The 11,813-nt window shown below is 41.0% G+C and overlaps 1 protein-coding gene across 3 annotated transcripts in view; it reads right to left on the bottom strand.

Moving 5' to 3' along the window:
* Positions 1 to 11,813, bottom strand: part of ahcyl2b (adenosylhomocysteinase like 2b) — a 48,668-nt gene continuing 36,855 nt past the window's right edge. For 2 of the 3 annotated variants that reach the window (XM_006780595.3, XM_006780597.3), the window contains exons 8-17: positions 11,590 to 11,706; positions 11,356 to 11,419; positions 10,245 to 10,333; positions 10,092 to 10,162; positions 9,224 to 9,318; positions 7,805 to 7,903; positions 5,874 to 5,942; positions 5,697 to 5,775; positions 4,866 to 4,986; positions 1 to 3,207 (exon numbers count right to left, since the gene is read on the bottom strand). In XM_006780595.3, coding sequence (XP_006780658.1) covers positions 3,201 to 3,207; positions 4,866 to 4,986; positions 5,697 to 5,775; positions 5,874 to 5,942; positions 7,805 to 7,903; positions 9,224 to 9,318; positions 10,092 to 10,162; positions 10,245 to 10,333; positions 11,356 to 11,419; positions 11,590 to 11,706 — 811 coding nt within the window. In that variant the 3' untranslated portion in view covers positions 1 to 3,200. Of the gene's footprint in view, positions 3,208 to 4,861; positions 4,987 to 5,696; positions 5,776 to 5,873; positions 5,943 to 7,804; positions 7,904 to 9,223; positions 9,319 to 10,091; positions 10,163 to 10,244; positions 10,334 to 11,355; positions 11,420 to 11,589; positions 11,707 to 11,813 lie in introns of those variants that run through there. The other variant, XM_006780596.3, reaches the window with a different exon arrangement.

Raw genomic sequence — 11,813 nt, 5'->3', positions numbered from 1 at the left:
TTTTTTTCCCCATTTTTTTTTTTTTATTCATTCAGATTACAGAATTTTGTCATTATTGCTCATCATCTAACATTATCACTTGCAATATTTAAACATAGGGTTTATTTTTTCTTTATTAGACAACTTAAAACATGTTGAATTTTTGTCAGTTTGAACAGTATGAGGATTTACAACAATAAATACAGGTGTCGATTCTTCTTTTACCTTCCTATACTTTTAAAGGTTGTCATATCTGCATATAGTATGTATATACATCTATGATGCTGGTGTCTTCCCCCGCCTACCCGGTCAGCAGAGCGCTGACGGAAAAACAAAACGGTTTCTCCACCCCTAACACACAGGCTAGGATCCTGAGGCAGCTGGTAACAAAGCAACTATGGCCTACAAAACAGAAAGGATGCTTACAAATACAGAGAGACATTTAGATGTGCACCGTCGTCGTTGTCACGCTCGTTCACACACGCGCGCACAAAAGGAAGAAAAAAGACTTAAGACAAAAGGTTTAAGTACTACAGACAAGCAGTCAACAACATGAAGAGACGGATGAAAGGGACTCAGTATAGTTTGACTAAAGGGTTCCCATATTGTTCTTATTTTTGCCTAAAACAAAAAAGGAACATAGTTTTATTTATTTATTTGACCAAAATTTCAACAGATGCATGAAACCTCGTCAAATAGGTAGTACAAGCCCTCTCAGGAACCCTTCAAAATAAAACGCATAACTACTCGATTAAACTGACCTGCAAAAGCATACTTATTCAACTGGTAAACAAAGTTTTTTTTGTGCCACTCCCACCTTTTCAAAAAATAAAACTTTTAATGTTACCTTTCATATCTAGTACGATACAGTAAACTTTCAGACTTGGGTAATGAGCCACTCTGTGTGCGTTTGATCCTAGTGTGTGAAAGCAGAGCTGGCGGCGTCTCGCAGCACGCCAGAAGAGATTGTGATCGGTTCGGGTGCAGAGCCGGTGTGGCGGCGGGGTACACTTCAGGTGAAATCACTGTCAGGGCTTTTCTAATTTCAAATGTCAGCTCAGCTGGGGACGAGCTGCAGTGGATGGCGACTGTGCAGCTCATTACAGCCTTAAGAAAGACAGACAAAGAAAGGAAGCGCCATCCGGGTGGGAGAAAAGGCGGAAATGGACCTGAAAGGCTAGTGCACGTCAGAGATGTCGTGTGCGTGCCGTCTTTCATTTGTAAGCTCAACTCATCTGTGAGTACCAAAGAGTTGTGTCATCTGATTATGGCAAATACAGTAATTCTTAACAGCACCGTGTGTTTTACTGAGGACCTGACAGAAGAAATCTGCTTAATGGGACAGCTCACCTCACAGTCATTGATTAAATAGATTTTCCTGGCATTTAGTGTTATTTTATCCACAATGTACACTGCACAGATAGATGTATGCTGTAGAGGCGTCTGCCTTCTCTTAAATATAATGGAAGTGGGGTTTTGCTTAAAGCGGTAACTCAAAAATACTGTTAGCCTTCTAGTAGATGCAACTATGGTATCAAGTTAAAAATCATACATTGTTTCATTCTCGAGTTATCACAGTAATAAACCTGGGTGTCTATGCCGCCTGCCCAGCAGGGTGTGGGTAAAAATCTCATCTTGTTATTGGAGGTTTCATGTAGGAACTATTTTCTTTCTTCTGTCTACATCAGCCAAACAAACAGCTCAGGAGACGGAGGACACCCATTAGTGTTCACACCCTGTCACAAACATAAGCGTTATGAGTGAGAGGGTTGTTGTAATTCAGCAGGAAGGAAACAGTTCCTACATGAAGCTGCTCACAATATTAGGGTGGAGTTTTGTTCCTTTATCTTGAATAGCCGGAGAATAATTTTGCAAAAGTGACACTGCTACCTAGTTTCAGATCGATTTTTTTAATGCTCCAAGAACCAGAAGAGAATGTAATGCTTTTTAGTTCCATGACGTTCAAGAGAAGGCAGATCCAAACAAAGCTACAACCTACATTTGAAAGAAAACAAACAAACAAACTACATTTGATTTTTGAGGTGAGCTGCTCCTTTACGTACCGGGGTGGCTGCTGTTTGGTATTTCTGTAAATATTTTCTCACAGTATTTAAAACGAGAGTTCGAGTATATTTATTACACGCATCATTAGAACGTTATACTGCAATGATATTAGAGGAGAGGAAATAAACGAAAGATAGAAAAATCTTTTCTGTATAAACATCTAAATACACAGTATACCCTCGTGATGATCCAAAAGCCTGCCATGCTTCTACTACAGTATTCTTGTTTAAGTGAAGGACCAAATAAAAATACTTTTCATTACTTCAACACTGGCGTTGCTAGAGCGGGTGAGAAAGAAGAGCAGCGAATGAGATGGTTTCACTGTGGGTTTGAGTGGCAGGTGTTTGGGTGAGGGGCTGGCGGGGGTCACCCTCCATTCATGTTTTAAAAAACAAAGAAAGAAAGAAAAACTACAGGGTGGCCCGTAGCGACATAAGAGCGTAATAAGAAAAAAAGCTTAAAAACAGACAATTCGCAATCAAATAAAACGATATGATTGGACCCTGAGACCCCCGCCTAAACCCTCAGTCTAGCCCCACCCGTCCCACCCCAATAATACACAAAAAAGAGAAGAAAAAAAAAATCACAAGTAGAAAAGAAAAGACGACAAAAATAAGGGACAGGAAAAATTGTCCGACACAAGATAAATCTTCAAAGGTGGTCTTCATTCACACAGTTTTTTTGTTTTGTTTTTTAAATCAAGGGTTTTTTTTTTAATATAGTATATATCTTTAGCTTCAGTAATTTCATATTCAACAGATAAACGATAAAAGATCTGGCAACGTGGAAGGGAGGATGGAGGTTTACATACGACTCGACATACAAATGAGCGTCTGAAGAGGACCGGGTGGAAATGATGAAATGACGAGTGAGAGGGAGACGGGGTTTGGGAGCTAGCTCGAGGTGAATGGCAGGAGCAGCTCCGAGGTGTAGTTAATGTTATTATTGTTATTATTACTGTTATCAGGTGGGGGATAAATAAAACGACTGCCATAAGCAGGGAAAGCCACGCCCCTCCCCCACCCTGCAGGCTCGGTCAGAGCTCCGCCCCCTTCTCCCTTACATATAAAGCAGGTGTATTGGCTGTTGTGTCCTCCCTCCTGTCCTCCGCTACGAGTCTGTATGATTCACGGAGTTCTTCTTCCCACAACACTTGGCTAATACCTTAAAAACAAAGAACATACATGTTAGCAGCTGTCGGAGCAACTGAACTGACTGTGGCGGAAACAAGCAGGTTAAACTGATGGGAGAGGTGTCAAAGGAAGAAATCAAAAGGGTAATATTTTGGATAAACCAAATGTACATTTAAATGATAATATATACCCAAATATATCTAATTACCAAACTTTGTTGTTAATCTGATGCTTTTCATTACAGTTCTGCACAGACGAGGAGAGTCGAGTGAAGCAGCTCCTTCAGGCTGACAGACAGGCATCGCTGTAACCATGGCCTCACCTAATGGTTTAACAAATGTCCATCCACAGCAGCCTGAGACTGCATCCATGCACCAAAACTACATTTATCGAACCCCTGGATCTGGATTATTATCCGCAAAACTATTTTTTGTCTTCTTTTAATTTGATATACATTTGTGAAGATGTGACGGGATGTGAGTGTTGAAATTTGCACATTTGCCTAACAAACAAAAGCTCTTCGGCTTGATCTCGGGAGGAAATGCAAAATGCCACTTTATCCTTCCACGGTAAAGATTCCTTCTAGATAATCCAGGATTCAATTACGGATCCAGATCAACTTTAAATTTTCCTCTTTAAGTTTAGCCACTTCACTTGGTAGGGTTTGGGTGGATCGACTGAAATTGTGATAGTGTCCACAGCAATGCTGGTATTAGCAGTGGCTAATACTACCAGGATAGGAGTGATGCTTTTGTTTGTCTCCTATAAGCCCAATGCGCTCCATACGGACACACTTGGCTCCGCCCCCTCCTCTGCTGTATTTAGTAGGCGGTAAATGAAAACACTGCAAGCAGTGATGCGTGTTGAAGGGAAATTCTCTACTTTGGCAACACCACCAACTTATTTGAATACATGAAAGATCACAAAACAGAAACAGCTTCTTCCTGGAATGAGCAGCAAAAGAAACAATGAGGAGGAAGAAATGCCTTCAGACAGATCCAGACTAAAGCACAGAGACAGAGGTAACGGTCACAGCACCTGAAGAGACGCAAAGAACAACCAGCTGAGGCAGGGGTGAACGTAATGTTTCAGTCATGATGATGATTCATCTCTTATTAATGTCACACACCTATCCTCAACATAAGATCCCGTTATAAGTCAAAAATACCAGTATCTTTACTTTGTATCAGGAATACTGGCTCTGCATTTTCGTCGCATTGGGCGGATACCGTATCACACATCACTACTGCACAGCATCAGTCCAGCGACGCCGCTCTTTACTTGCAAATTTGTGTTTACGTTGAAGTGGACAATGACCTGAACAGTAAGCACGACACGGAAGTTTAGGTTCTGAGTCTATATGGAGCTGGTAGACAAAACACCTGCATGTATTAATCTCAGGATAACCAACCTCTTGCTCAAAACAAAGCATGGCTATAGTGGTGCGATACCTGGTGGCTGCTGTAGCTCATTAATATTCAGACCTAAAGTCGCTTGGTGAAAAGGCTGATTAGATGCTAAACCCACCAGTACTCAACAGGGTCTTTGATAGGATTTAGCTTTAATAAGAGGGTGTGGTACACTATGTCAATTTAATAACAAGTACATACACACGGGATCATTATTTGAATTACGGGATTATATGTCAACCACTCAAAACAGTGCAAGTGCGCTGAGGTGTTTGCTTACCTATAGTAATTTGGCTTAAAGGGCCCGTTCTTGTTTAAGCCCAGGTACTTGGCCTGCTCGTCGCTCAGCTCTGTAAGATGCGCATCAAATGTTGGGAGATGCAGGCTGGCCACATACTCATCTGAAGGGCGAGAGAGAGAGAACGCGTTTACATTCACCAGGCGTCCATGTTTGATTAATCATTTAAATGAGAACAGGAAGTAGCAGGATTTCCCAGCTGTTTTCTTCTGCAGTGATAACTGTCTTCCTTTTTCCCTTTCTCTGACCTCATTCTTCTCTTCCTTATCTGAACCCAGCCCTCTCCCACCTCTGTGTCAGTGTGTGTTGTGATAACAGTGGCGGTCGCTTACAGACCGACCTACATTCTTCTCCTTGTTTTTCTCTTTACGATATGCGCGCTCTGCTCTCAGCCTCTGAGAGACGGCTCAGAGATGTGACAAGCGGCAGACATGCACACGTGTGTCTACAGATACACAGGATTCACTCTGCTGTGAGTGATTTGCTATCCGGGGAGACGACTCTGGACTGAACAGATGAGTCTGTCTGCAGAGATAAATGTAGTCTGTCTGTAGGCCTTCTAACGTGCTGTAATCACATCCTGTACATCCACGTAGATGGTATTTGTTACACAAGAGGTTTTTATGTGTTTTGATATCAAAGTGGACTCTAAATCATGCAAAACTACTCCGATAAAATCCAAAATAATTCGTATTTATCTCACACTGGGGTTAGACTGAAAATTGAAATTACTTGAACGCCGAAGTCGTTATTTGAAATGTTTAATACAAACATCCACTACTTTAACACATCCAGAAGTGATGGTACTCTTACCCATCTTCTTGGGCAGCAGGTAAACATCCTGTTTGTACCGTCCTTCGGGGGCATTGTAGAGCTCTATCAGTGCCAGTGCCTGGACAGATCCACACACACAAACGCAGGAATGCACAAAGCGTAACAAGCCAAACATATGCGACAATATAAATGAGACAAATTGATCCACAGCTCTACCTGAGTGGTGGCAGTGATTGAGAGAACGAAAGTGGGCACAGTGGAACAGCTGAGGTTCAGCAGACGACCCTGGACAGGAGGGAAAAAACAAAACAAAAACAACAACACAAGGTTAGAGTACAAGTCAAAAATACACATGCAGGCTCGCGCCTTTGTGTAAAAAGGAAATGATTCATGAAAAGGAATCAATAAACTCAGATTTCGGTGTCCCTCAACAAATCGACTGTGTATCAGCTGTGCAACGCTGCAGTCAGTCCTGTTAATGAATGCAGCTATAAGATTACTTTTAAGCCCTTTTTGCTTTTTTTTGAGTTTTCACATGACTGCTGTGCATTAGCTTACTGATGAAGACAGATGTTGCTAACTATGCACCAAGTGACCATCCCTCTGAAACTGAAAAGCTACACGAAGAGAGGGGAACAGACTGCCGTTCAACTGTTGTTGAACTGCTGATGATGAAAGCAGAACAGAAACTCCACACAGGGGTTTAATTTGCTGTACACACTGAAGTTCACACACACGCTGCTCGCTAGTGCTGTGTGCATTTTCACATGATAAAGCAGCTGTCTGTGAACCATCTTACAGCTTAATAATGCTCATAAATATGACATAAATGCCCGAGTGTGCATTACTACACTGGGACACAAAAAGGGAACAAAAAATAACTTCCTTTTTTTGTACAGAGCCACCATTTAAATCAACTTTAAACGTCCAAATGTTAGCTGTACTAAAGGATCAGATGTTGTTTTGTATATTTAAACTGAATGGCATTTTTGGAGCACTGCTCTATTTTAAGGATCAGAACAGAGAGCGATCTGGAGGCAGGTGAGGTGAGGATGGAGGCGCAAATCTACTGATGTGGTTAACACGTCTGCAGATCAAACAGCCTCAGAGAGGCAGGCATTGACAGGCTGGCAGTTTGCCTGTCTGGCCCTGTTGGACTGCTCTCATTCTGTCACATACGCACACACACCTCATCTTATTCTAAAATATTCATGATCAGGGGGTGAGTGTGTACATATTACTGCAAGTAAACTTGCAAAAAAGTTTGCTGAAGGGTAAGTGTCCTGTTTATGTGTTTATTCCATAACAACTTGCACTACATTACAAAAGAATATTTTAAATGATGATTAATCAACCAATTATTAAATATGAGAGGATAACTCTGCCAAAGAGGTTTCCAAAGTGATTAAATCAGAGGAGAAAATGGGATGAATAAACTCGCCTAAAAGCAGTCGAACTTTAAGATAATTTAACGGATGTGGTTAAACATCGTCTGTGTAAACGTCTACTGTATTTAATCCTTTAAAATTATTTTCTTAAACATCGTCATGGCAGTGGGCCCATTTTACAAAGTGCTCTTTAAAAGGCCATAAACCCAATACAGTTTGTGACTCTGAAGACAAACCTTACGGGAATATTTGTGGTATCAAAGCAGAAGAAAGCATTCACAAGGTTCTGCTGTCTGAACACAGACGACTTTGTGTTTTAGGCATAAATTTGGACACGTTATTCGATTATTTTGCCTGCTAACATTAATGCATTATGTACTGCTCTGTTTGAGTGGCTGTTTGCCTGCCAGTTACAGTCTACATACAAAGTAATGCAGAACAGCACTAGCTAGGGGGCTCTCTGTCTTACAAAAGAACTCCTGACTTCCAGTTACACAAAGAGGTGCTTAAGAGAATGAAAGAATGAAAAGTGGAATATCCAGCTCTCTAAATAAAGTAAAAGTTTTCTTCTAGGATTTTACATTGTTTTTGTATCGCAGCACCATGAATCACTTTATGGCAACCATTTATTTAAATATGGACATATTATCGACATCATCACACCAAAAGTGTCTAGTTGCCTGTTGTTGTACCCCAGACTGAACTGATGCCAATTAGACACCAGGATTAGAAGGAAGACGCATGGCTGGGTGTGTTTACCTCTGCCAGCAGGACTATCCTCTTTCCATCCGGCCAGATTACGTGGTCCACCTGAGAGCGCACTCTCTCCCAGGTGAGTTCAGGAGTCCGCAGACTTGCCTATAAGGAAGAAACGACATCATCGGTTATTTGTATTTGGCTGTTTGCTCTATGACGTCTCATCACGAGTCATATGTTGACTGAGCACGCTTCATTTCCAGGACTGGAGTGACTCAGAGCTTCCTTTCATATGAACGGTTTCCTTTGTCCATCGCCCATTGTTATTACTGATTTTGAAACAACTAACTGGTTGAAATGAACAATAAGTCAAAATGAAAAAAGGAAATCAAAGTTTCAACAAGCAGTGCAGTTTGCTTTGCAAGCACCAAGCTTTAAACACCAGCAGTAATCTTGTTAACGCCACGTCTAGCCATCTCTCATTAAACTTATGTTTCCATTCCAGCAGACTTATCGCACAGACTGGCTAGCCTCTTGATTTTTATCTTCACAATTTCCACAAGTGTACTGTAAACTCTAAATGAATGACCTGAAAAGATTCCCTAAGCAACAGGGAAACCTATAATAACTTAAGGTTGAGGTAAGTAATTAATCTCGTTTTGCTGCTACACACTTGAAACAGGCTTAAAGCATCATTGGAACATTAAGGAAGTAAAAAAGAAAGCTGCACATGTGACATTTATCCACTATTTGTTGTTAACATTAGCCTAAACCGCTCATCTCTGTATATGAAGATGATTAAGCGTCATTCTGAAGTGTCCTGCTGGTACAGCCTTTTGTACTAAAGCAAATATCTTAAACATGCAGCTGCACAGGTTGATTTCATTGTGTACATGGGTCAAAGACAGTTACACTGTGTGGTGCAAGTTCTTGCATGTGACTGGTGATACTTAATGATTTATTTTTATGGGGTTTTTTTATTGGTAAATGTGTATTTCAAAGACAAAGATTCATGGCTGCCCTGGATAAAAGCTTAACCATCTTTATGGTTTGAAAGCTTGTAAAGGTCTGCTAGTTTTAGCATTACGTAACCAAAGAAAGGCTAGTGGCAGCTCCACATTTTTCTTGCTTTTCTAGGAAACTAACTATCCATCTATTTATATATATATAAATAGATGGATAGAAATAAATATATATATATATATATTTATTTCTGAGTGTAACAGCAGGTTATAGATCAGACCTTTTACTGACGCCACACTTACTCAAGTCTACGTCGACTGCTACCATGACAACAATGAGCAATCACTGCCCCAGGTCAAGCTTTACAGACGTGAGGACATTTAACAGGGGGGCAGAAATCTTTTACAGTCTCGATCGATTAGTTCAGTCTTCCAAACTCGTAACTAGTGGCAGTGTTTTAACATGCCTAAATCTGATGAGATGACTACAGTTTAGACCTCGTGCAAACTGGCAACTGACCACATCGATCTCAGTGTTGGAATGTCCCATGTTGCAGACGATGCAGCCGTTCTTCATGCGGTCGAGGTTCTCTCTCACCACAACGTTCTTATTGCCTGATGAGGGGAGAGGACACAAAGAACAGAGAGAAACGTTGAGGAAGCAAAAATCTCCAGAGGAAGGAAAGAGGCTCGGCTGTACGTGAGGTTTTAATCAAATATGACGCTGTAAAGGGACTGAACAGGTTTTCTGAAATCTATGTACTGGGGGGGGAAAGAAGGAGGATTGCCCTTATCGCTCATGGTTTAATTACTTATTTCACGACTTGAACAAAGTTAATTAGGGAATGTAATTTAGTCTACATAGAGCATTTTAAATGGTTTTGTATTTATCTATTTAGATCAAAACAAGCTAAAGTATTTTGCTAAGCAATAAAAAAAAGACGTGATAGAGGTAAATAAAAACCAAACAAAGAGACTGCTGTGTGTATGTGTGAGATAAGAGGAGTTATGACAGCGTGTTTTAATATATTTGTTTCTTTTATTTCACAACACTCTTGAACTTTATTGAGGCCACAAATCCTTTTATTATCTTTGCTGTTATCTTTGCCATTTCCACCTAAGGACAGACCTCTGCAGCTCGCCTGCCAGCAGCACCGACTAATGAAGCTGAGAGGGCGAGTAATTCTCTGCTTCAAGCGCACAACTTGCTGGCTGCCGAGTTAAGAACTTTATTAGTAGCTGCTGCAGACTGATTACAAGGACCTATTATCCGTTTAGGCACCCTGAATGAATGATACCAGGGACTCCTCCTAAAATGCAACATCTAAGCTGGATTTCTCTTTGCATTGTGATTCTTCTTGTCAGGTAAGGACAGAGGCTGAACCAACCTGTGCAGGTAATGACGATATCCACTTGTCTGATGACTTCGGTGAGTTTCACCAGCCTGAAGCCGTCCATGCTACGGTTGGTTAAAGAAAGTGTGTAAGATGAATGCAGCATCAACGGCAACAAAGGAAGAACAAGAGCTGAAGAAGTCTCACCAGGCCTGCAAGGCACAGATGGGGTCGATCTCTGTGACGTAGACGATGGAGCCCATTGCTTTGAGGGCAGCGCAGCAGCCTTTTCCAACCTGAGGAGAGAAAAAAAAATGGAGTTAACACAAAGGACATAAACCCATATCACATGCAGAAACTGTCCATGATGCTTCTGTTTGAGTGGATGTAGAGTGTAAGTGTGCACACTATTTCACTATTTAGAAAAAGGACTGAAAACAACGTGTTTCTTAATCAACCAGTCACACAATAGGAGCCACGTGGAAGCAACAAGGATCAAAACACCTATTTTGTAGCACTACTGTCCATTTAGTATGACTCAGTAGTAATATATTATATCAAATAAATACCAGTACGTCCTACTTGACTGGGTTGCATTTGTCAGTATGCAGGCCACAATTTGACCCCAAATCCTCTGAAGAGGACAGATTACTTACGCCACGACAAAGCACTAACATAGGAGTAATTTGAAGTAATCTTTTTACCATTTTAAAACCTCATACATTTTAATTTCACTCAAAGTCCTCTGTTACACACAAAAAGGTCAAAACTAAGGGCTATGTTTTGAAGCGTGTTCCAGTTTAATAGCAACTACGGTACACAGCGTTGACCACAAGGCACACTTAGAATTCATTCAATCGTGTCAGTAAGTTGAGCACTTGGGTTCAAAGAAAAGACCTCCTACTGTACACTGACACATTAGCCCCGTTAGGTTTTAATTTAAACCCGAAGCAAAGAAAAAGAAAAAAAAAAGAAAGAAAGAAAAGGTTTAAAGAAATTTATACACTTTTTAAAAAATCCAAAGCAGCTGGCCTCTGCTACCATCACTTGGATGTTCTATTAGGACAAAACTCTCTGGTGGCTTGTTCTGTATTAATCAAGTTCAAGCAGGACTTTTACAAATTTAATTGCCACGGCCTTAGCAAATCCCCATCCTTACTCAGATGCCTCAAAAAGGACGAAAACAATTATCTAACTTGTCGTGCTACATTGAAATCTGTTCATGTGCATAAGCGAACTCACAGGAGACAGGACAAGGCTTCAGTGTTTGCATCACTGTGTGAACAAGAAAGGTGCGCGACGAGGACGGTGGTCTTACCTCTCCATATCCACACACCACCACCTGTTTGCCTCCAAACATGACGTCAGTAGTCCTCTTCAGGCTGAGGACAGAAACACTGTTATAACACACAGGCGACCTAATATGTATTCACACTGTTTGGAGCAGAGTGGATGCGGGTGTATACACCTTGCAGCAATGCATGTTATTAAAAACAAAAAACCTGGCCTGTTTTATAATTCTAACAAGGTTCAACAGGAGATCATTTCCTACCCGTCTAAGATGGACTCTCTGCAGCAGTACAGGTTGTCAAATTTCTGCTTGGTGACTGAATCGTTGACATTCATGGCTGGAACGCAGAGTTTCCCGGCCTTGGACAGCTGATATAACCTGCACACACAAACACACACCAAAAAACATTTAAACTTTACATCAGAATACAATCAAATATGTCTCTTAATTCAATGACTGGAAGAAAGGTGGCAAATTAATCCTGC

This window comes from Neolamprologus brichardi, chromosome 17 (genome assembly GCF_056152115.1).
Source record: "Neolamprologus brichardi isolate AB-2024 chromosome 17, ASM5615211v1, whole genome shotgun sequence".
Lineage (NCBI taxonomy): Eukaryota > Metazoa > Chordata > Actinopteri > Cichliformes > Cichlidae > Neolamprologus > Neolamprologus brichardi.
Note: the sequence above shows the minus strand (reverse complement) of the source record. Positions and strands in the feature narration are given on the sequence as shown.